Source organism: Ceratotherium simum, chromosome 13 (assembly GCF_057802395.1).
Source record: "Ceratotherium simum simum isolate JZ-2026a chromosome 13, ASM5780239v1, whole genome shotgun sequence".
Taxonomy (NCBI): Eukaryota; Metazoa; Chordata; class Mammalia; order Perissodactyla; family Rhinocerotidae; genus Ceratotherium; species Ceratotherium simum.
Window position 1 is genome coordinate 7,940,793 of NC_141912.1, and position 23,314 is coordinate 7,964,106.

The 23,314-nt window shown below is 38.9% G+C and overlaps 1 protein-coding gene across 3 annotated transcripts in view; it reads right to left on the minus strand.

Annotated features, from left to right (window-relative positions):
* Positions 1 to 1,750: 1,750 nt before the first annotated feature.
* Positions 1,751 to 23,314, minus strand: part of BLOC1S5 (biogenesis of lysosomal organelles complex 1 subunit 5) — an 89,963-nt gene continuing 68,399 nt past the window's right edge. Inside the window, exons 4-5 of one of the 3 annotated variants that reach the window (XM_087437971.1) lie at positions 3,945 to 4,130; positions 1,751 to 3,631 (exon numbers count right to left, since the gene is read on the minus strand). In XM_087437971.1, coding sequence (XP_087294097.1) covers positions 3,595 to 3,631; positions 3,945 to 4,130 — 223 coding nt within the window. In that variant the 3' untranslated portion in view covers positions 1,751 to 3,594. Of the gene's footprint in view, positions 3,632 to 3,893; positions 4,131 to 23,314 lie in introns of those variants that run through there. The other 2 variants (XM_087437969.1, XM_087437968.1) reach the window with 2 other exon arrangements.

Sequence of the window (23,314 nt, forward strand, 5' to 3'; positions counted from 1 at the left end):
TGTGATTAGAGAGTTGGAATTTTGACCAGCCCAACCTCCAGGAAGGGGAACTGGAGCTTGAGTTCAATCATGTGGCCAATGACTTAATCAATCATGCCTGCTTAATGAAACACCAGTAAAAACCTGGACTCTGAGGTTCAGGGGAGCTTCCCGGTTGGTGAACACATTGATGTGCCAGGATGGTGGCACACACAGGTTCCACAAGGAGAGCCATGGAAGCTCTGTGTCCAGGACCATCCAGACCTTGCCCTGGATGTCTCTTCCATTTGGCTGGTCGTGATTTGTATCCATTATAATAAATCTTAAATTGTAAATATAGCACTTTCCTGAGTCCTATGAGTTATTCTACTGAATTATTGAACCTAAGGGGATCATGGGAATGCTTACATTTATTCAGTCAGAAGCGCGTGTGGCCCTGAGACTTTTGATGGTGTCTGAAGTGAGGGCAGCTTTGTGAAACTGAGCCTTAAACCTGTGGAGTGTGATGCTAACTCCAGGCAGCTGGTGTCAGAACTGTGTTGCAGGACGCCCACTCAGGGTGGGAAGGGAGCATTTATATGTTGCTCGTAGTATGCACACATGTATTACACGACAGTTGCTAAGGTATACAGGAATTTTTAGAGGGCTAGCTCCAAATGGAAACATCATTGGATTTTATATTTTATTTTATTTCTCACCATTCTGAGTCGTTAACTGACAATAATGAAGAAATTCTAAATATCAAAACGGGTAATGATTTTCCTTACACTTTATCTAAGAAATATAGAGTGGGATGGCCATCCTTGTATGGGACACTCCTTTAAGGACAACCATTTAATCAAGGAGGAAAAAACTTAATCTTCAAACTTTAATAGGTAAAATTAAAGCCTCTGAGGAAATGTAGAAAAATTCATCTCTGCTTAATTCTTGGCCTCTTTATTTCTTTAGTTTTAAGACATCACTGATTTTTGAGATGATGAGTTAATAACAGGCTTTTGGCGGAGGCAGGAAAGGAAAATAACACTACCACATTGAATATAGGTATCCATTGTATAACATTATCCACTTCAGAAATGGTAATGTAAAAAAAAATAATAAAGCACATCTTAGATTTGAGAAAATATGGTAATATAGTAGTAATTAAGATTATCTTTGCTTCTCCTTAACTTTCAGGTGATTTGTCCTAAATGTGTTCAATATAATCACTTTTTCCTTAATCAATTTTCTGTTCTAAAATATTACTGTCTGGGCTGGCCCCGTGGCTTAGTGGTTGAGTGCGCGCGCTCCACTGGGGGCGGCCTGGGTTCGGATCCTGGGTGCGCACCAACGTACCGCTTCTCCGGCCATGTTGAGGCCGCGTCCCACATACAGCAACTAGAAGGATGTGCAGCTATGGCATACAACTATCTACTGTGGCTTTGGGGGGAAAAAATAAATAAATAAAATCTTTAAAAAAATAAAATAAAATATTACTGTCTAAATGTATAACAGTTTATAATAAAACATCTAGATTGGGGGTAAAGCGGCTGAGATAAAACAAGGGCCTATTTCATTCCATAATAAGCATTCTGAAAATCAAAAACTACTTAATTTTCCATCTTAACCGAATTTTGAGAAATAACTCCACTAATCACACATTAATACATTCTATACTGACAGAAATCAGCTCTGTCTCCTGTACACATATAAGCTGCAGGCCTTCCGTGGAGCAAGCAGGCGTTATTCCTCCACGAGGTCCTGTTCTTCTCTATGGAGAAGATGACTCAGGAGACAACCCTTGGGCTTCTGGATCGCTATACCATTTCCCACCTGCCCTCCAGATGCCCAAGGGAGGCAAATCCACAATGTTCAGAATTCTATTTGTAGGGCTCTGTGCATTAAAATCCCCTCATAACAAGTAAGTCATTTTTGTGGCTTTCTGACCTTGAAATTTCTTTGAGTTCTCTATATTAAACTAGTGAACTGCCCAGTGTAAGAAACTGGCTACTATTGAGATCAGATGGCTAATCACAATCTTAATTAGACCAAGACACTAATGACAAAAATGCTTCGACCACAGTGTGTGGTCCTTACCTGAGCCTGAGTAATCTACAGCTGAGCCTCACCTCCACCTGCCAAAACCTTACTGAAAATACGGTGTGTGATAGCCAGTAAACATGGCTTTCACTGAGGTGAGACTCTCACTCTGATAAGAGCCCCCTCTTCAGGGGATTTAAATGACCAACATATAAAAACAAACCTACCCACATATTAAGAAAAAGGAGTGCGATAAAATCCGGAGGGACTTTTTTAGGTGACCTAACACATGATGGCTGCCTGATCAACACTTCTGGAGATGATGCTGATTAGTTTATCGTAACTGTCATCGTGGAAACAAGTGTTAGGTGAGGAGAAAGAGTATATTGTATTCACACACAGTGTAATTAAGTTACTTAGCATTGACATGAAAGCTTCCATGTTGGAATCTTAAATCACTATGTAAATATAAATTCTGTATCAAATTCCAATAACTTAGCAGGCTAGGACATTTCCTTTGAGTCATTGTTGAAGAACAAGCTCTGTGACTTTGAAAACTGATGAAATAGAACTCAGATTCCTTGCTCTCAAATCAATAATGGTTATTAGCACTAACATGTGGGACAGGACTTGTGTAGTTTGTGATTTATAGGATAGTATTGAACTTATGACTAAAACAATCATTCCTTTATTGCTGTTTTAGTTATTACTCTAAAAACTTCAACGAGACAATGAAGAAAATTTTCATCACAAATTGACAATGGAAACTATCAAGGGTGATGCCAGCTGGTGCATCTAATGACTCGAGTTGAAGAAGCCTGCAGAGCAATGTGTACCCTCCCTACATCTAAAGGCAAGTTTGGTGAGCAGAACAGTTAATACGAGTTTCAGATGCTCTTTAGGCAGCTCAGAATGAGCAGGTCCAATCTCTGAGATATCTTCACCTGCCTATCTAGGTTATCAAAGCCATCCTTTGAGAATGAAGCATGCGTCAACTATTGAGAGGATGATTTATAAGACAATCAAACCCTCACCTCATCACACAATCATGTGCTTTTTAACACGAGCACCTGAAAATGAAAAGATTCTCTCTTCAAGATAAGTTGCTGGCACTAATTTTTTTTAAAAAAATCACACCTATGGAAATTCTTCCCTGCACCATAAACCATTAAGTATTCTCGACACGACCCAGGAATAAACTCAAACCTCTTGGCTAACTTAAGAACACTGGCTTGTGTTGACAGCAAGGACTGGGCAACCAGGAAACCATGTGCTAATTGGCTGCTTCATCCCTTTTTCCTTTGCAGCGTCTGCCAGGTGTAGCCCTGACTTCCAGAACGCGTCTGGCTCGCTGTCGCATCCTGCCTGTTATCTCTGTCTGGCAAACAACCACTCTGTGCTTCCAGAACTTCAGAGCTTCCAGGGCACTGATGATAAGTTATTCTCAGCCACTCTGCCAAAAGTTTTTTTGGCCGACGGACTGAGGAAGACTATTGTTGTCGCTGGCTGTTATCTCTCGCTCCGACTCCACTTGGCAGATGTGCAAGTCCATCTCTCTGGTGTGGAAACACGGCGCTCGACTCTAGATGAGTCAACGCATTAATAAACAAGAGTCACGGAGGAAATAGCAACCAGTCTTGAAAACAAAAAAAGAAACAATTAGAGGTTTATTGGATGCCGAGATGTTTGTCCTCCACAGAGTGCCCCTGCTTTATCTCACTTCACAGCCTTCCTATCAAAGAAATGGGGAAGTTAATAGTTTATCAAATGTTAATCGGCTGTAATGTTTCTGTATTACTTACATAGCATGGAAAGTATTTTTTGGTGCTGGGGGTACTGTTTTCTTTAATTGCAAATTTATATCTTTGTCATTCATCTCCCCTTTTGTCAGACTCCATATTCTAGGAAGTCCCCAGTCTACGGAGACATTCACTGTCTCCTGAACTTACCCCCATGCCATCAGGGAAACCATCCCGTGGCCTCGGAAGTGCCTGCGGCGAGATAACAATGGTGAACTTTCTCCTACAGTAGAGGGAGGAGCAGTACAGAAACCTTGCTCTGGGGCAGGTTCTGTCTCTGAAGCAGGAGCACAGGGCACAGTAAGAGCACACGGTACCTCGCACATCATGCGTCCCCTGCAGACAAAGCACAATGCTAGAAACAAAACACTGGCCACAGGAACCAAGTACCTCTCAGCATCTGCATGGGTCACACGTGGGCCAAATACCCGGCCTCGGTGATTTAGCAGAACCCAGAGGGCCCACATGAGATGAGAGCTCAACCTTGAAAATGTGGAGTGTCACAACTGGGATTCTGGAGGAAATGCAGGGGGAGGAAGCCTGCTCTGGTCCCAGGACCACCTTCCTCTCAGAGATCTGGAAAGGACAAGAGTGGTGCTGTGTGTCCCATCCTGTCCAAGGTCACCCTGGCCTGGGATCCCAGGAGAGATGAGACTTCTTAGGGTGATCGAATATCTTGTAATAATCTTGTGGTGACAGTCATAAGAGCGTGACCCTATCTCTCAGTTTCCTCCAGAAAATCCCCTGGGTTTACCCTAGCATATGTATGAATAACACATTTTTTCATGCTCAAAAGTATCTTCATTTGGATGATAAATGGTCCCCTTATCAGTCCACACCCTAATGGGGGGAAAGATAAGTTCTCTGACTCCACAGCTGCCCTGTTAGGGCCACTTACAACCTGGGCTTTCATTTAATGTGGTTTCAACAAACATTTGCTCAGCACCCAAAGGGTGCCAGCCCCTGTGCTAGACAAAGGGGACAACACGGATATGAGAGACAGACTCATCAATAGATGACTACAGGGTCCTGTGTTAAATGCACAGCAGGGGCACACACAAAATAGGACCTTGGTGCTTCTTCGAAATGTCAGTGAAGAGTTGCTCGCCCACTTGAAGAATTATCTAGGGTACATGCTGACTTGCAAGTGGGGATGGTAGTGGTGGGGTGAGCAGTGTGAACAGACAGAAAACCATAAAACCACAGAGTAGACGTGTTTCTTGCTGTACTTCAGGAGGCATTATCAGCATCTGGGGAGCAGAGTGTGAAAAGGAGCACAGAAGCACTCACATTTCTCCCCAAAGATATGCACAATTTTTAATTTCAACATTTACTTCTTTTTTTGTTTGTTTGGTTTTTTGTTTTTGTTTTTTTGTGAGGAAGATCAGCCCTGAGCTAACATCTGTCAATCCTCCTCTTTTTGCTGAGGAAGACTGGCCCTGGGCTAACATCCATGCCCATCTTCCTCCACCTTATATGGGACGCCGCCACAGCATGGCTTGACAAGCAGTGTGTTGGTGCGCGCCCGGGATCCGAACTGGCGTACCACGGGCTGCTGCAGCGGAGCGCATGCGCTTAACTGCTTGCGCCACCAGGCCCGGCCCCTCAACATTTACTTCTATTAGTGCTTGGCTACCACCAAATATATAAAATAAATCCACTCTAAAGAAGCTAAGGTCCAGGCATGGAGTTTAAGATTAACAAAACTTCTCCCTCAATTCTAATTTTACTCATGCCTGCTGGCAGGAGACCATTATCCCGGCAGTCTTATTATCAGTCTTCAGCACTAATGCAAAATTTAATAAGTATTGGTTATTCTCATTATCTTTTTAGTGGCTGAGTGAACGTGCCTGCACTTTCAAGCTTTGCTCATGTTCGTGCACTTTCTACCTAGAACATCCCTAGCCGTCGTATTCATTCGTTGAAATGATCACACTTTAAGACCCAATTCCCATGTCGACTCCTTAAGGGGAACCAATCCTGATCTTATGAGGCAAGACTGGTCCTAATCTTATTCTGTATATTGATCCTTGATGACACTTAGCACATTCTTATGCCACAGCAATTTGTCTCTAGGTCATTGTCCACAGCCAGACTCTGAAATCCTGGAAGCCAGATACTGTCTCTGATTCCCCTTTCCAATTCTAGCATTTAGCCCAGAGTTCAGTAAATGATAAATCCTCGTTTAAATAAACATAATCCTAGGTTTTCATCTTTAAAAAAAAGTGTACAACTCAACGAATCATCCAGAGAGAACATTCCTGTGTAACCATCACCTAAGTCAAGAATTAGGAAATGACCAGCACCCCTGAAGACCCACCTTGAGCCCCCTCCTAATCACTACTCTCCCACCTTCCCAAAGGTAACCACTATTTTTTTTTTTCCCCAAAGTCCCAGTAGATAGTTGTATGTCATAGCTGCACATCCTTCTAGTTTCTGTATGTGGGACGCCGCCTCAGCATGGCCAGAGAAGCGGTGCATCGGTGCGCGCCCAGGATCTGAACCTGGGCCGCCAGCAGCGGAGCGCATGCACTTAACCGCTAAGCCACGGGGCCGGCCCGGTAACCACTATTTTGACTTCTGTCACCACTAGATATTAGTTTTACTGTTTTGAACACTATATAAATGGAACCATATAGTATATATAGCTTCTTTCATGCAACATTATGTTTGTGAGATTCATCACTACTATTGTATGTAGCTGAGTTAGTTCATTTTGGGGGGCTGCATAGTATTCCACTGTGTGAACATACCACAATTTATTAATCCATTCTGCTGCTGGTGGATATTTGAGTTCTTTCCAATTTGGGGCTCTTGCAAAGCATGTTCTTATAGATAGTCTTGTATGTGTCTTATGGCAAGCATGGGCACACACTTCTGTTGGGAACAGAATTGCTAGGTCTTTGGGCAGACCCATGTTCAGCTTTAGTAGATAACGTCAAACTTTTTCCAAAATATGCCAGTTTATACTTCCACCTGCACTATATAAGTTTCCATTTCTTCAGGCCTTGAGCAACACTTGAAATTGTCAATCTTTTAAATTACAGCCACTCTGGTGTATGTGTAATAGTATTGCATTGTGGTTTGATCTGCATTTCCCCATGACCAACGTGATTGAGCACCTTTTCACACGCTTGCTGGCCATTTGGATATTCTCTTTTATGAGCTGACTGTTCAAGTTTATTGCCCATCTTTTCTATTGGGCTCTCTGACTTTTTCTTATTCATTTATTTGGCTATACATTCTTTGTTATAGATGTTATGAATATGTTCTACTCTGTGGCTTGTCTTTTCACTTTCAATGTTATTATTTGATAACACAGTTCCAAATTTTAAAGAAGACCAAAATATCAGTCTTGTCATTGATGGTTAAAGCTTTAGTGTCCTGTGTAACAAATCCTTCCAAGCTCATGAAGATACTCTCCTATATTATCTTCTAGAAGCTTTATAATTTTACCTTTCACATTTAAATCTGCAGTCCACCTGGGATTAATTTTTTGCCTGGTATGGAGGTAGGGGCCAAATTTTACTTTTCCATGTGGATACTCAATTCGTGCAGAACCAATAATTGAAAAGACTGTACTTTTCCCATTGCTCTGTGATATCCCTGTGATATCCTTGTGATACCTTGTTCATTAATCCATTGCCCATATATACATGTATCTATTCTTGGAATCTCTATCCTGTTACAGTTATCTAATTGATTTTCAAATGTTAATCCAACCTTGAATTCCTGAGATAAACCCAACTTGGTTGTGATGTATTATTCTCTTTATATATTGCTACATTCAGTCTGTTAATATTTTGTTTAGTTTTTGCATCTATATTCATGATAACTTTGCCTATAATTTTCCTTTCTAGTAACATTGTTTGTCAGAATTTGATGTCAAACTTATGCTGGTCCCTAAAACGCATTGGGATGTTAGCCCTCTTTCATTAATCTCTGGAAGAATTCATGTAAGATTACCGTGGTAGGCAGCCTCTAAGATGGTCCCCAAAGGTCCTGTCATCCTGGTATTTATGCCCTTGTGTAATTCTCTCCTCTTTATGTGGGCCAAATTTAGTGACTCACTTCTTTTTTTTTTGTGAGGAAGATCAGCCTTGAGCTAACATCTATTGCCAATCCTCCTCCTTTTCTTTTCCCCTTTTTCTCCCCAAAGCCCCAGTAGATAGTTGTACGTCATAGTAGCACATCCTTCTAGTTGCTGTATGTGGGACGCCACCTCAGCATGGCTGGACAAGTGGTGCATTGGTGCGCGCCCAGGATCCGAACCCGGGCCGCCAGTAGCAGAGTGCGTGCACTTAACCGCTAAGTCACAGGGCCGGCCCAGTGACTCACTTCTAAGGATAGAGTACAGCAGAGGTGATGGGATGTCACTTCCAAGATTAGGTTAACAAAAGGACCGTGGCTTCAGTCTTGGGTGCTTACTTTCACTTACTCACTCTGAGGAAAGCCAGCTGCCATGTTGTGAACTGCCCTATGGAGAGGCCCAAATGGCAAGGAACTGGTGAGGCCTCTGGCCAACAGCCAACGAGGAACAAAGGCCCTCTCTTAAATAGCTTGTGAGGAACTGAGACCTGTCAACAACCACATGAGTGAGCTTGGAAGTGAATACTCCACCAGTCAAACATTCAAATGAGACTGCAGCCCCAGCCAAGTGCCTGACTGTGGAGAGATCCTGAACCAGAGGCTATTAGGTAAGCCACATCTGAATTCCTGACACACATACACTGTGAGATAGTAAATGTTTTAACATACTAAGTTTTGGAGTAACAAGTTATGCAGCAATAGATAACCAATATAACTACCATTATGTCCTTTCTTAAATGTTTGAAGAATTCACTGGTAAAGCATTTAACCCTGGAGTTTTCTTTATAGATAATCCTTAATTATGGATTCAAATTCTTTAATAGTTACAGAACTATTTAGATTTTCTGTTTCTTCTTAGGCTAGTTTTAAGTTGTATTTTTCTAGGAATTTGTCCATTTCTCTACATTTTCATTTATTGGCATACGGTTGTACATAATATCCTATTTATGATGTCTGTAGGATCTGAAGTGATGTTCTCTTCCACATTCCTGATATTGGTTATTTGGGCCATCATTTTTTTTCTCAATCAATCTCACCAGGGGTTTATCAATTTTATTAGTCTTCTCAAAGAATCAACTTTTGGCTTTGTAGGTCCTCTCTATATTTGCTTTCTATTTTATTAATTCCTCTAATTATTTATTCCATCTGCTTTCTTTAGGTTCAATTGGTTGTTTTTCTCTAACTTCTAGAGAGTAGTGCTTAGGAAACTGACTTTTAGCATTTCCTTTCTCAATGTATGTGATTTTTCTGTAAATTTAAATTGTTTTGTAAATTTAATTTTTTTGTAAATTTATAGTTTAAAAATTTTAAAGTATAAATTTTCCTTTAAGTACGGATTTAGTCTCATCCCAAAAGTTTCAATGTCATACTTACTTGTCTTTCAGTTTACAATATTTTCTAATTTTCATTGTGATTTCTTCTTTGACCCAGGACTCATTTAGAGATATATTTGAGTTATTTCTAGTAATATTTTTGTTATTAATTTCTAGCTTAAGTCTAAGTTGTCAGAACATAATCTGTATGATCTGAATATTTTGAAATTTGTTGAGACTTGCTTTATGGTCCAGCATATAGTCACTTTTCATAAGTATTCTTGTGTACTTAACAATGTGTATTCTGCATATTGTGTAACAGTAGGTACCCTGTTCTATATACGCCAATTTGATCAAGCCTGTTAACTGTCTTGCTCAAATCTTCTATAGTTTTACCAATTAAATGCCTTCTGTCAATAATTGAGGAAGCTATGTTATTCGCTGCACATTTAGAATTCTTACACTTTATTGATAAATTAAATATTTTATCATTATGAAGTATCTTCTTTATCTCTTGGAATATCTTTTGCTCAGTGTCCTTTCTTTGATATTAATTTAGTTACCAGTTTTCTTTTGGCTAGTCTTTCCACAATATATCTTTTCCATTCATTTGCTTTCATTCTTTCTGTGTTCTCATAATTTAATGTATCTCTCATAAAAGTGTAAAGATTTTAAATAAATTCAGTTATCAATATTTATATTTTAATTAAAGCATTTTGTCACTATATATTTAATATATTTCTTAATATATATATTGTTTTAAAATCTACTATCTTCCTACCAGCTTTATGCTTGTCTTGCCTGTTCTAGGTCCTCCTTTTTTCCCCTCTCCTTCTTTGCCTTCTTTTAGAATTGACTCAATATTTTAAAATAATTTTCTCTCGTTAACTTGAAAGTTTCCAGTCTTTTAGTATTTTTTTAGTAGCAGAGATTACATGTGTTGTTAAATATCAAAAACTAACATCATTAACACTTTTACTTCTAAGTGGAAGAGACCTTGGAATAATTTCATTTAAACCCCTCCCAATTATTGTTGAGATTTAAAAGAATCTTTCTATATATTTTTAAATCCCCAAATATAGCATTAATATAATTTTATAAAGAACAACATTTATTTTGATTTACTCATTTATTTACCCCATTTATTTGCTCTTCATTTCTTCCTCCATCTCTAAGCAATTGGAATCATTTTTCTTTTACCTGAAGAACACTCTTTAGTGCTTCTTTCATTTCTGGTCTGCTTGTGATGAATTCTCTCAGTTGTTGTTTATCTGAAAATGTCTTTATTTCCTCGTCATTTTGAAGGTTGTTTTTGTGGGGGTTGGAATTCCAAACTTTAAGATTCTATTCTTCTGTCTTTTAGTATTTCTGTAAAGAAGTTAGTCATCAGTCTTATTGTTGATCCTTTGAGGATAATCTGCTCCCTCTCCTTTTGGTTGCTTTAGATTTTTCTCTGTCTTTGATTTTCAGTAAAGTTTTATTATAACTTTTGTTTCCTTTATATTTGTCTTGCTTGAGGTTTATAGTGATTTTTGAATCTATGGCTTTATGTCTTTTATCAATTTTGAAAAATTCTCAGTCATTCTCTCTTCAAATATTGCCTCTGTCTCCTTTTCTCTTTCTTTTCCTTCTGGAACTCCAAATACACATATGTTATATTTTTCATTATATCCCTTTCTTTTTGCGCTTTTCTGTATTTTCTAAACTTTTATTTTTCCATGCTTCATTTGGTATATTTTCTTAAGGTTTTTCTTTCACTCCACTAGTTCTCGCTTCAGCTGTATGTAATCTGCTGTAAATCCTACCTTATTTCCTTAAACATACTAATCAGTTATTTTAGTAATAAAAAAAACTGTGTAAGATAATACCATTATCTAGATTCCCCATGAGTCCATTTCTATTGTTTATTGTTTCTCTTGGTATCTAATCACATTGTCTTAACTCCTGAGGGCATGATTATATTTGATTGAGTTATAGCTATTTTATATGAAAAATTTTAGAGGGAATTTAAGGCCTTGGATAATGCTATATTCCTCCAAAAAGGAATATAAGTTTGCTCTTAACAGACATCTAGGGATACTAGCAATCTTAATTATTGTCATCCACGCAGGGATTGAGGTGATTCACAGATGAACTGCAGTATCTGTGAGGTATAGTCTATTTCTCTCCACACTTACTCCTATGGTGTAGCCTTTCCAATCGAAAGCTTTTGAGGTATACCAGACTGCTACTATGACAGACCCCAAACTCACTTTTTGGTACCCTACTCCCATGAGTTTGTCAAAGACTTTTCTCATCTTTTCAGTCTTTCAGCTACCACTTTTGGAACAGGCAGAGGTCCCTAACAAAAAAGTGAGCCCAAATGCTCACTTCTCTATAATTCTTTCTTTTCCCAGATCTTGGCACTATAAATATTCACTAACTTGATAGCACTCCATGTATTCAATCAATTTAAAAAAAAAATTTTTTTTCTTTGAGGAGGGTTGATCTGAATTGACTAGTCTGCCATTAACAGAAACTAATCTCCACCATAAATGTTTTATTACCTCACATATTAAATACTCATCCATTCATGGTAGTATGCTGAAAGCATAATACATTTCATATAAATACATAATACATTTCATATAAATCAAGTGTATAATTATTTTTAATTCATTACAGAATATATTTGCAGGATTATTTGATAGTCAGAAAGCATGTGATTATCATGGGCTTTGACAGGATGGTAGGGAGTAAACGGTATACTTAATCCCACAGTCTTTAGAGTGTGGAGGGATCATTTGGGTCACCAAGCCTCCTCCTTTCCCATTTTACAGAGGTAGTAAGTGAATCCAGGCAGGTTGGATAATTTATCTAAGATCACACAACTAGCTAGCGGCAGAAGTAGATTTTTAAATCAGTTATCACACTTCTGAGAGCTCTGTGTTCTTTCTTCCATAACACACTGGTTTTGCTGTTTGAGAAAACTTCTACATATGAGTTGGGATTTCAAGTACATTTTGATATTAAGAAGGAAATGAGGTTTGAGATGATAGGACATTCAAATCATTAGGTACAACTCGAAAAAGAAGGCTCAAAAGCGGGAATGGGCGGATTAGGTGAAGAAACTGATAGATTGTTTTGACGAGAACAATGAAGAAAGCAGACAAGGGACCAGGAAAAGTTAAGGTTATCCTGTGGAAGCATCTTAAAGCAGAAAAGTGAGGCTCTTTTTTTGTTATCTGTAAAACAACGACCCTGTGCTTTAGTTTACAAAGTAATTTCTAAACTGACCATAATAATGGTCAAATTGGGCAGGAGTAATGGAAGGGAGATAGCTGACCATGCCACGTCTATCAGTGCAGTGGTAAAAAGCAGGTTAAGATGACAAGGAAGGGCCAGGAAGGGATGAAGGCCACCATAAAAGATAAATTCAAATAGAAGTAACATTTTGTGGAAAATGGAAATTTTTTCTGGGCTCGTAGATTTTATAAATGTAGAATACCATTTATTCTGTACAGTACTCAAACTAGTCATAGATGAGTTTGCAATGAGTTTGCAGTGTTTTTTAGATTAGTTGTTCCATAAGTACAAAACACTATTACTTGTATTGTGTGTTTCCATAACATATCTGCTAATAAAGATACCTGCTAGGGTGCTAGGTCCTTTAATGAAAGACTTCGATGTTATGTTCCTAGCATCACTTCGGAGCCATATTAATTTGTCTATTCACATACTAATTCACTCATTTGAGAAGCACTTATTAAAATTTATGCCAGGAACTAAGGAAACAGATAAAAGACATGGTCCCTGCTGCCAAGAAGTTGGTTGGCTTACTGATGGAATTTCCCAGTACCCCATGTTGCTCTTGGCTGTGCAAAAATTAGATTTTTTAGATTTGTATGCAAGGTTATTCCATTTAGAAAAAGAGGGCTCACTACTGTTGTTTGTTGAGGTTGCCATTCAGGTATTAGGTATAAATGCAGGCCCCATGACAGGATCTGAGTAACAATTATAGCCTTTGCATAATGACAAGACGGTATCACTTTTCCTAAAACTGTGCAAAAACAACAAAATGATATCTTAGTATTGCTTTTAAATCTTAATGACAAAAAAGAGAGCCAATGCTCTGCCCAGGAAGGAAGAAAATGGCTATGTCACTCTTGCATATTCGCTGGCATGGTAATGTCAAAATGGGCTGGGGATATAGGAATGTTAAAGATCAGATGGCATTGTTGTTTACGGGTTAATTAAAATCAAACCACATTAAAAATTCAGTTCCTCAGTCACACTAGCCACATCCTAAGGGCTCAATAGTCACATGTGGCTAATGGCTACCACACTGGACAGCACAGATAGAGAACACTTCCATCACCACAGAACGTTCTATTGGACAACACTGGAAATGTAATGGGTCTCCTAAAAAGTTGAAAGTGGGATTGCACATGGTGCCAATGGGTTTGGGTAGCAAAAAAAGGAATTATAATTAAATCTAATGAGAGTTTTTTTTAAAAGTCCAGTTGGAACTTTTAGCATGTAATTGAGCTAAACAATAATGATGGAAACAAACTTTCTCCTGGCTTTGGGTGTTGGGATGACCGGTTGTTTTGAAACTCATCTGTAGGGACATGGAAGATGCCATGCCCCTGCGTCCAGCCACCAGATCGGCCTGGGATCACTAACTGTGTTGTCTCCATGTCATCCAGCTGCTGGCTGACAGAGAAGGCCCTGCAAAGCAAAACACTGAAAAAGGGAAGCACATTCACCCTATACACTTAAATACCCCGTCTGCCTGCTACTGGATTCTATAAAATGGAGAAATCCCTTTTAACAATAGGATCCTCTTATTCATGTGATTGGGCACTTAGAGGTTCGCCCTTGCCTTGATCACGTGGGAGGGATAGAATGGAGTCATTCCGCAGTGGATTTTGTTAAGTGCAACCTATCTTGCTCACATTGACATAGTATGCTATTCTACACTCCATTTACTTGCTCAAATCCAAGTCAATTTGATACATTCTACTCTTGATCTTAAAACATAAGACAGAGGTACATGGGTGCAGTATTTCTTGAATCATGTGGATAAACAAAGCCAATAACAATGTCAAACCTGGTACTGGGCTAAATGAGATTGGGAAACGCTAGTTTATGTCTTCTGTCTACCCCCTGGTGGAAGGATTCATTACTAGCTGAAGCCAAAGAAGAAAAGAGAAAGAGAAAAAAGCATGAATTATTTCCTGAATATCTATTCAGTCCCTCCCTCAATAATCTCGGGTTTGTTGTTTATACAAGATTGCCAGCTCCACAGGAGAAGAACTGAAACCCATTATTCCCTTTGAACGTGTTCTTTCCTGGGAATGGCAGGAGCAGAGCAGCAGCGGGAGGGCTGCCCTGCCAAAATGCTTAACTCTGAACCGAAGGGGCCATCACTCTGGGGGCAGAAAAAGACTTATGAGCTTTGCTGCCCTGGCAGGTCTGGAATCCTTCCCTTGGCAGTGGATAATACCTAATGATTCAGAGGAAGTGCTGTCAACTCTTCAAAGCGGACCTAGCTAATTGTGTAATGTTGTTCTGAGGCATTGGAAGAAGCCAAAAAAGAAGCGAAGTTGGGGAGAAATTCCTTCCTTTGCAGTGATCAGCTTACATCCTGCACCATCAGATTTGATTACCCTTATCTTTTCTTGCATAACTACAAATGTTATGACTGCACATAAACGACCAGACGTCCCCCCCAAAAATCCAGCCACAATATTTGACTCTATGACTGCCTGTGGCGGTAAATTCCTTAGACTGGCCACATGCTGTGTGAAAAGCCCTTCCCTTTGATTTATTCATGTGCCAGTTCTTAACTCCATCAGGTGCCCCCTTGTTCTCACATTAGAGAATGAGGAAAAAGAAAAGTCTGTTCATTTGCATCATCCCCTTTCATTTGTGCAGTTTAGTCTAAATACCCTCTAACCTCTTTTTCTCACATTGCATAGTAATTTTAAAAATTAATTCCTTTTTTTAAACTAGCTTTTTAAAAAATTGAATAAGTAACACAAGGACCTGATTACAATTCTTTAGGCACTACAATAAATAGAAAAGGTAAGTCTCTCTCTCACTGCACACCCTTGTCTCCCTAGTCCCTACCTCCAAGGCAGTCATCATTACCAGCTGCTGGTGTATACTCCAGGACCATCCAAACCCACCTATGTATGTTTCCTCCTTTTAAAATGCATTTCCACCTAACAATATATCTTGGAGATCATTCTATTTTATCATAAATAGTGCTGCTTCATCCTTTTTTATGGTGGCATGGTATTCTAGTTTGAATATATCACAATTTATTTAACCAGTTCCATATTGATGGATATTTACATGTTTCCAGCACTTTGCTCGTATATGACAAGCTCCAACAAAGATCTTCGTATACATGTCTTAACATACAAGTATGTGCATTTAAAAGGTTGATAGATATTTTCAGATTGCCCTCCAAAGAGGTTACATCAATTTATACTCTTACCAACTATACGAGTCCTTGATCCCACTTCCTTGCCAACACAGTATATTCTAATAATATTTCACCATCTTCCATCAAACGACTGTTCTACTTGAAAAACCACACAAGGTATAGCAACCTCCAAATAAACTTTGGGTCGTGACACTGAGCCTTCCACCAGCCTTTTGTAAAACCAATCTGACCCGTGTAAGCTCTTATACCTAACAGAACAAAACAAACTAGATGAAAAAACAAACAAAATGGGTTACATGGACAAACCAACTGGAGGCACCTAGGGGTTCCGGGGGCTTCGGTACCACCAGTCGGACCTACTCAGTTTGTACCAGTAGTTGTTGGTGTGTGTGCTTTTCGGGGGTGGAGGTGGTGAGAGGAATCCATAGTTTTCATCAGATTCTAAAAATGGTCTGTGACTTCTGCCAAAAAAGCTAAGAATCAGTGACCTTGGTAATAAAAAAGAGAGAGAGAAAATTAAAGTTGTATAAAAATCCAAGTGCCTGATTTTATGGCTTAATAATGCTGTAAACTTGAACCATTCATACATAAAATAATGAAATCACACTAGAGCAGTGATTCTCAAACTTTGGACTAGAAAACTTTCTAAAACAAAATTTGTGGCCCAATGAGGTTTTGCCAAGGCTCTATTACCTCAAGTAGAGATGTTAACAAAAAATAACTTACTACGTTCTGTCATCATTTTGGAAGAATAATTTAACACCAAAAAGTACAAAAGATATAACCTTAGAGTAAAAGGCAGTCCTTTAAGTTGAATAAATTTAACTCTATTTAAAACCCCCTACACTGACCCCCATTCTCTCATTTCACCGTCTAGCCCGAGAATCTGAATGACAACGGAAAACTCTGTCATGTATTATCACTGTCTGGGACTGGCACTTGCAAACCACTGCCATCAGCGACTTGCTCTTAAACCCATGGAAGTCAGGGCTGCTTGCCACCGTCTTGTTTCTGATATTTGCCACTGAAAAATCTAGAGGAAAGAGCACCAGATTTTGAGTGCTGGATTTGCCACTAATTAACTTTAGTTAAGTTACTTCATGTCTCTGTGAACTTCAGTTCTTAACGTCAGATGAGAATAATAATACTGTCCCGGCCTACTTCACAGGACTGACAGATTCAACTAAAACAAATATGTGAGCAAATTTTTTTGTAAACTACTAATGTATGACACAACTTTAAGTACTCACTAACATTTCCTGAGCATTCTCAAAGTGCCAGATCCTGTTTTACATGAATAGGATCCCATTTAGCCCTCGTAGCAACCAAATGAGGAAGCTGAGGGTTGGAGAGGGTAGAGGAACCTGTTCGTTCAGCTGTGAGGAGCAAGGTCGGGACTCAGCCCCACAGCTGTCTGATTCCAATTCCACATTCTTAATCATCACGATTTACTCCTCCCTAACTTACGATGCAGTTATTACTATTACAATTCTTATATGTTTTAATTCCAGCTTCTGGTTGAACATACAATAATTATTAATAATTTGTCAGACTCAGGCTCCTTTGATATGTTAGCAATACCTTTAGATGGTAGCTTTTAGTTTAATAAACAAAGGATCTGCTCAGGAACCATTCAGCTAATACACGCCACTTGGTTTTTTCTGTCTTCAGATATTAACCTTTGTAGATAATTATAAGACCTATTAGGTATAACCACAGGTCTATATTAATAAGAAAGAAGACTGGGCATTATTGTATTCAAACTGGATATATGTTATCAGGAGAAGACCTTAAAAATGGGGAAAAAGGGGGGATACAAAATTAGAAATGTCAAGTCTTTTGAGAAATGTAGTCAATTTACTAAATCCTTAGTAAATTATAGGTAGGCATTAAAACAGTATGTGAGTCTTGCTAAATTATATCTTAAGAGACTCTCTGGTATATTATATTTTTCTCATTCATTTTATTTTGTGATTTATCTAGAATAAAACATTATTTACTTTTCTTTTAAACAAGACAATCATTTTTAGTTCAAGTTGACTGCAGCTTTGGTACTTGAAGGTCTACAGTGGAGACAGCAAGGCAGTGTGGCATCAGGAACGGGGCAGGGTCTACTAGCAGCGAGGGCAGTTGTGCTGTCAACTGTGAGAGGTGGTGCCACCAGGACCAGCATCCTCCCACGTGTCCCTTCTTTTGACTTTCTGTTATTTCCCCCAGTGCAGAACCACATTACCTCACGCTTTACTTGGCAGCTTCCCAAGTAGACTTCCAGCACCCCCACCCTCACCCCATACACTGCTTAGAGCAACACTTCCCTCATTCCATTCCCCCGTCCATGGACTAGCTGGCTTTCCAGGTCCCTATGGCATGTGGTCTCAAGTTCTCTGCCTGGCTTCTAAGGCCTCATATAATTAGCTTCCATCTGATTTGTCCAATCACTTTTTCATTACTTCACCAACCCAGGCCTACTTCAGGCATGAAGGGGACTTCACTTTTCCTTAGCAGACAAAATGCTTGTTCTTATTCTCCTGTCTGGAATTTTCTACCTGCTCCTTCTGCAGGGTAATATGATACAAAGTGTATAGACTTTGGAGTCACATAAGATGTAGGTGTGAATCTCAATCAAATTCTCTCTATATAAATATTTTTTAAACATTTATTGAGTGGTTACACTACGTCAGAAACTATGCTAAGTTCTTGTCTCATTACATAGGTTATTCATCACAATAAACCTACGAGGTAGCTATTATCATCTCCCCCAGTTTACAGGTGAAAAAAAGGGAAGCATAAAGAAACTAAGCACAGCCAAGTCAGTAGAGGAGACGGGATTCAAATCCAAAACTGCCTGGAATTCAGAGTCAATAATCTTAACTATTATTTATTAGCAACTCACTAGTTGTGTAAGCTTGAGTAAACTACATAATCTCTCCAATCCTTCATAGTCTCGTGTATCAACAGGGATATAAGTGTCTACTCTGCAGGATTAATGAGATTTTGTATATGAAGCTACCATCAAAGAGTTTGGCTTTCAAAAAAGGCTCCATAAATGTTCCTCTTTTCTGTCCAATTACATTCCACTCATCTTTTACATCCTGCCTCTTCCATGAAGCCTCCATGGGAGATGGCATGAACTATTTCAGCCTACAGTGATTTCTTCCTCCTGTACAATCCAAGAGATCTAAAATTTAGGTTTAATTTTTTTTCCAACTATTTCATTTAAGTTAGCCTTTGCTTCCTCACCTAAAGTTTTTACAGGCAGTAGCCACATTGTTATACTTTGTTTACATTCCCTGTACTTTGCAAAGTACATCATGAGAACTAGATAAATGTTGACTGGATTAGCAATGCAGCCCCCTGGATACGGTCTAAGGTAGATCTTACTTTAGAAAAATTTCACGGCCGGCCTCATGGCTTAGTGGTTAAGTGCGCGCGCTCTGCTACTGGCGGCCCGGGTTCGGATCCCAGGCGCTCACCGACGCACCGCTTCTCCGGCCATGCTGAGGCCGCGTCCCACATACAGCAACTAGAAGGGTGTGCAACTATGACATACAACTATGACATACAACTGTCTACTGGGGCTTTGGCGAGGGGGGGAAAGGAGGAGGATTAGCAATAGATGTTAGCTCAGAGCCGGTCTTCCTCAGCAAAAAGAGGAGGATTAGCATGGATGTTAGCTCAGGGCTGATCTTCCTCATAAAAAGAGAAAAAAAAAAAAAGAAAAATTTCATTCTATATTTTAAAATGCTTATAAAAAGGTATTATGGTAAATACAGATTCATAATCTATAATTTTTCCAGCATGGGTAGCAATGAATTGAAAATGAGCAACAAACTCTAATTTTTAACTTTCCTACTTTACGTACCTGGTTTGTTTAGGTACCTAGTACCTGTGATGTACCTGGTTATTGAATAACAAACTCTTGGTATTTAGAAAGGTATAATATATCTAGCTGAACTGCTATATTACCAAGGAAATAATGCTGATACTAGAAAACATTAATAGATAACCCATCCTTAAATATATATGGCAGCCATTAAGATTTAAGTGCTTCATAGATGTGTTGATTATTCATAGCTGGTGATTTCCCGCTGAGGTAGTTAGAAAGACTATTAAGGTAACTGGAATTTATAGAATTGGCTAACTATTGTGTTAAGCCAATCTTGGGAGTGAGCCAAGATAAGAAGCCAAAAATGATTCCACTGATACAAACTAGAGCCAAAACAACAAAGACAACTGATTTAAGGCTCCAGACACAGTTCATTCTCCCTAAATTCGTCAACTAGGCCTAAGAGCACTGAAACCTGGCTCCAGCATGCTCCACACAAGGAACAAAGTGCCAAGACCTTATGCCTGGTCCTCTTCCACCCAGAAAGACGGCTCTAACCGCAGCTCCCAGAACGGCACATGGTGTCCTTTCTCTCCACTGCTGCCTAGTGGCTCAAGCCCTACCTTTGCCTTTTGCTTCTGCCATGGACTCTTCTCTAGACGTTCTTAATTTTACCTATTACTTTTTTAATGAAACAAATTAGCTCATTTCTATCTATAGTTTCTCAATTTGAATCTCTTGGCTTGAAAAGAGTCTGTGAGAGTCAAAGGAGACAATGTCGAGTGGCGAGGAATCCTCTAACATGGACATGTGGCCATTAGGAGCCAGAGGAAGGCTGCCAACCACACTGTTCAGCCATGGAAGGGCCAGGCTACATGGAAAGACATCTTAAAGGAAGAAAACCTCAATTTAGTAATTTCCATTATTTCCGAAGAACTGGTAAATTTCTGATACAATCAGAAACAAATAATTTTAAATAACAAATTTCACACTACACTTTTAAAAGTTATATATTTCATTAGAGAAAATGTCCACAACTTGATTCTGATGTATCTGACTGAAAAGACACTACGCTTCCAGACAGAGAGGAGATTTATGAATACCCAAACAAGCCAGACTGAAAATAGTCTGCTTTTCTGTGAAAAACTTCCGGAGACAGCTTATACAAGCTCCCTAAGTAATGTTACAGTGTCTCAAGTTTCTCTTCATTCTGCTAAATGTCACTTCTTGTTTCACTTACACACAATATATTATACCTTTTATTTAGTAGGGAGAATATGTCAATACAAAGTCAAATATTCAGAAAAAATTCGAAACAGGCAATCTTCTGGAAGCTTCCAAATAGCATTATAATTGGCATCAGATAGGCTCAACATCCAGATGACTGTGCCCAATTTTTTTCTCAGGACATGAAGAAGAAAACCTGTGTGTGTGTCTCTGATGAAATAATTTATTGTATAAGTGTCCCTTCAGATGAGAATTCCAGAAGACAATGTTTAAATATGAATCTTCTTAATTGTTAGTTTTTGCCATGAACATCATTAGGCCACCTTGATGAAGTCTAGATTGTTAAAGATCACAGAGAAGACAGCTCTTATCATGAATATCTACCAACTCACTCGCAAGATAAAGGAGCCACAGGGTTCAAAAAGATCTCACACTACTTTAAAACATGTTTTGAAGAAACAGATATTCATTCTTTCTAGAAAGTATACATTTCTTATCTGGAAAGTCTGAAACAGAAGTCCCAAATTCTCTTTAGAAGTAAAAGGAAAACAACTTTATAAACTAAGTATAGTTTCAGAAGCTGCAGGTAATCTCTGGGACGGTTCCCAAAAGTGGACCAAAAGGCATCCAGGCCATCAACTCACAAGAGGCTATAAGGCAGTACCATGTTCCCAAAGCAAAGACAACTCACCAAGCCAGAGCCCCTCTCAGTAACGCCGAGTGGGTAGTAATTCATTACTGCTGGTCATTGGATTCCAGCGAAGGAAACTGAAATGTCATACCTTCATTCACAACACCGTCTCATGGAATTATTTTTTCCGGATTCCTTGGGAAGTTAAAGTATTTGAGAAGAATCTCAGGAACTGTTGTTTCAGCCTGTTTTGTGAGTAGATAATTGCCTTCCAATTCCATTATTTCAGGAAATGATGTGTGTTGCATTGTTCCTAGATGGGGGTAGCTCTGTGTTTTAGCAAGACCCATACATGCTTATTAAACAAAACAAAACAAAAGCATGCAGTCTAAGTCACTTCGCTGAACTCAGACTTTTTGAATCTGGTCTCTAGATAAGAGACTGGCCCCAGACAACCTACCCACATACCAATAACATTCTTTTGAAAGGGCGTCAGTAAAACTTGTTTTGAGAAATGAGAAATTTCACCAAATTACTAAATGTGGTAATAAATAACTTCAGTAAATTAAGTGCTATCAAAACGGGTGCAGCAGAGACCTATTTGAAGGGCTAGATTTTTCTCTAATTTGGGTCTGAATCAAAGACCAGCCTGGGAACAAGAAGTAAAACACATTTTATCCTGAGAAGTACCTTTGATTCCATGGAATATATGAGCTGATCTTCCTGAAATGTGACGTCGTTTGTGGTACCAGCTGTATGGGTGTGCCATCTAAAGATTTACAAAACTAGTATTTCTTTGGGTTTAATATGTATTTTAAGATCATAGAAAGCAGTTTAATTTGGCTAAGTGCTCCAAGGAGAACTGCTATGGACCTCACTTTAAGAAGCTTAAACTACTTATGATCATGATCTATCAACCTTTTTATGGACGGATTACAAAGAGTAAATTCCCAAATGGACATAGAGAATCAATGATGATGATAATAATAAAGTTATTATAAAAGCAAAATTAAATATAGCACTTATACATCAGGCTGTTTTAAATATATGTTAACTCATTTAATCCTCAAAACAAAATTATGAGTTAAGTTTTGGTACTTTTTACTACCCCTATTTTACAGATGAGAAACTGAGGCACAGAGAAGTTAAGTAACTTGCCCAGGGTCACCTAGTTAATAAGTAGCAGAGATGGGATTTGAACTAATAGTGAACACTCTTATCCTCTCAGCTTTCCCTTCCCTCATGGTTCTCAGACACTTCTGTCTGATTCAATTATGATACAATGGTCATGGTTCCTCTTAATAGAGGTTATTATTTGGATGGTTTGTTAATGAAGTGAGAAGTACTGAACATTTTCTAGTTAGAGTCTAAATATTTTTAATAGAAACACTATAGTTCTATTATGATTCAACATTAGCTTCCAATAGTTGCTGTAGAAATGTTTTATTTTTCCCTTAAACAGGTGCTGCATTGCTATTTAATATGACACTTCAATAAAGAGGAAACTATTTCTAGGGAATATCTATGCCTAGCATTGTCATCCAAAAGTTTAAGGATGTATTATCTTTAAATGCTTTTGAAAATCCATTACCAAATGCAGAATTAGGCTATTAAGAAACACCTCAGTTCTTTCATATTACACTTTTAAAAAAATCAGGTGTGAAGAAATCCAGGTGAAAAGAGTGCTAAACTACAGCATATCTACCCATCCATTCAATCAGTAAGTCCCATAAGCCCGGCACTGAGAATACAGAATGGTTAAGACAGACAAGCTTCCTGCCCTCATGGAACTTATGTGCTAGCCAGGGAGACATTAAACACAAATGTGAGGGCACTATTTTCCACTGTGGTCAGGGAAGCCTCTCTGAGGAGGGGACGTTCGAACAGAGAGCTAAAGAAAGTGAAGGAGGGAGTCTTGGTAGGATCTGGGGGAAGAGCACGTCAGGCAGAGGTTCCCGGGTGGAAATGAGCCAGGATATGTTTGAAGATCAGCAAAAA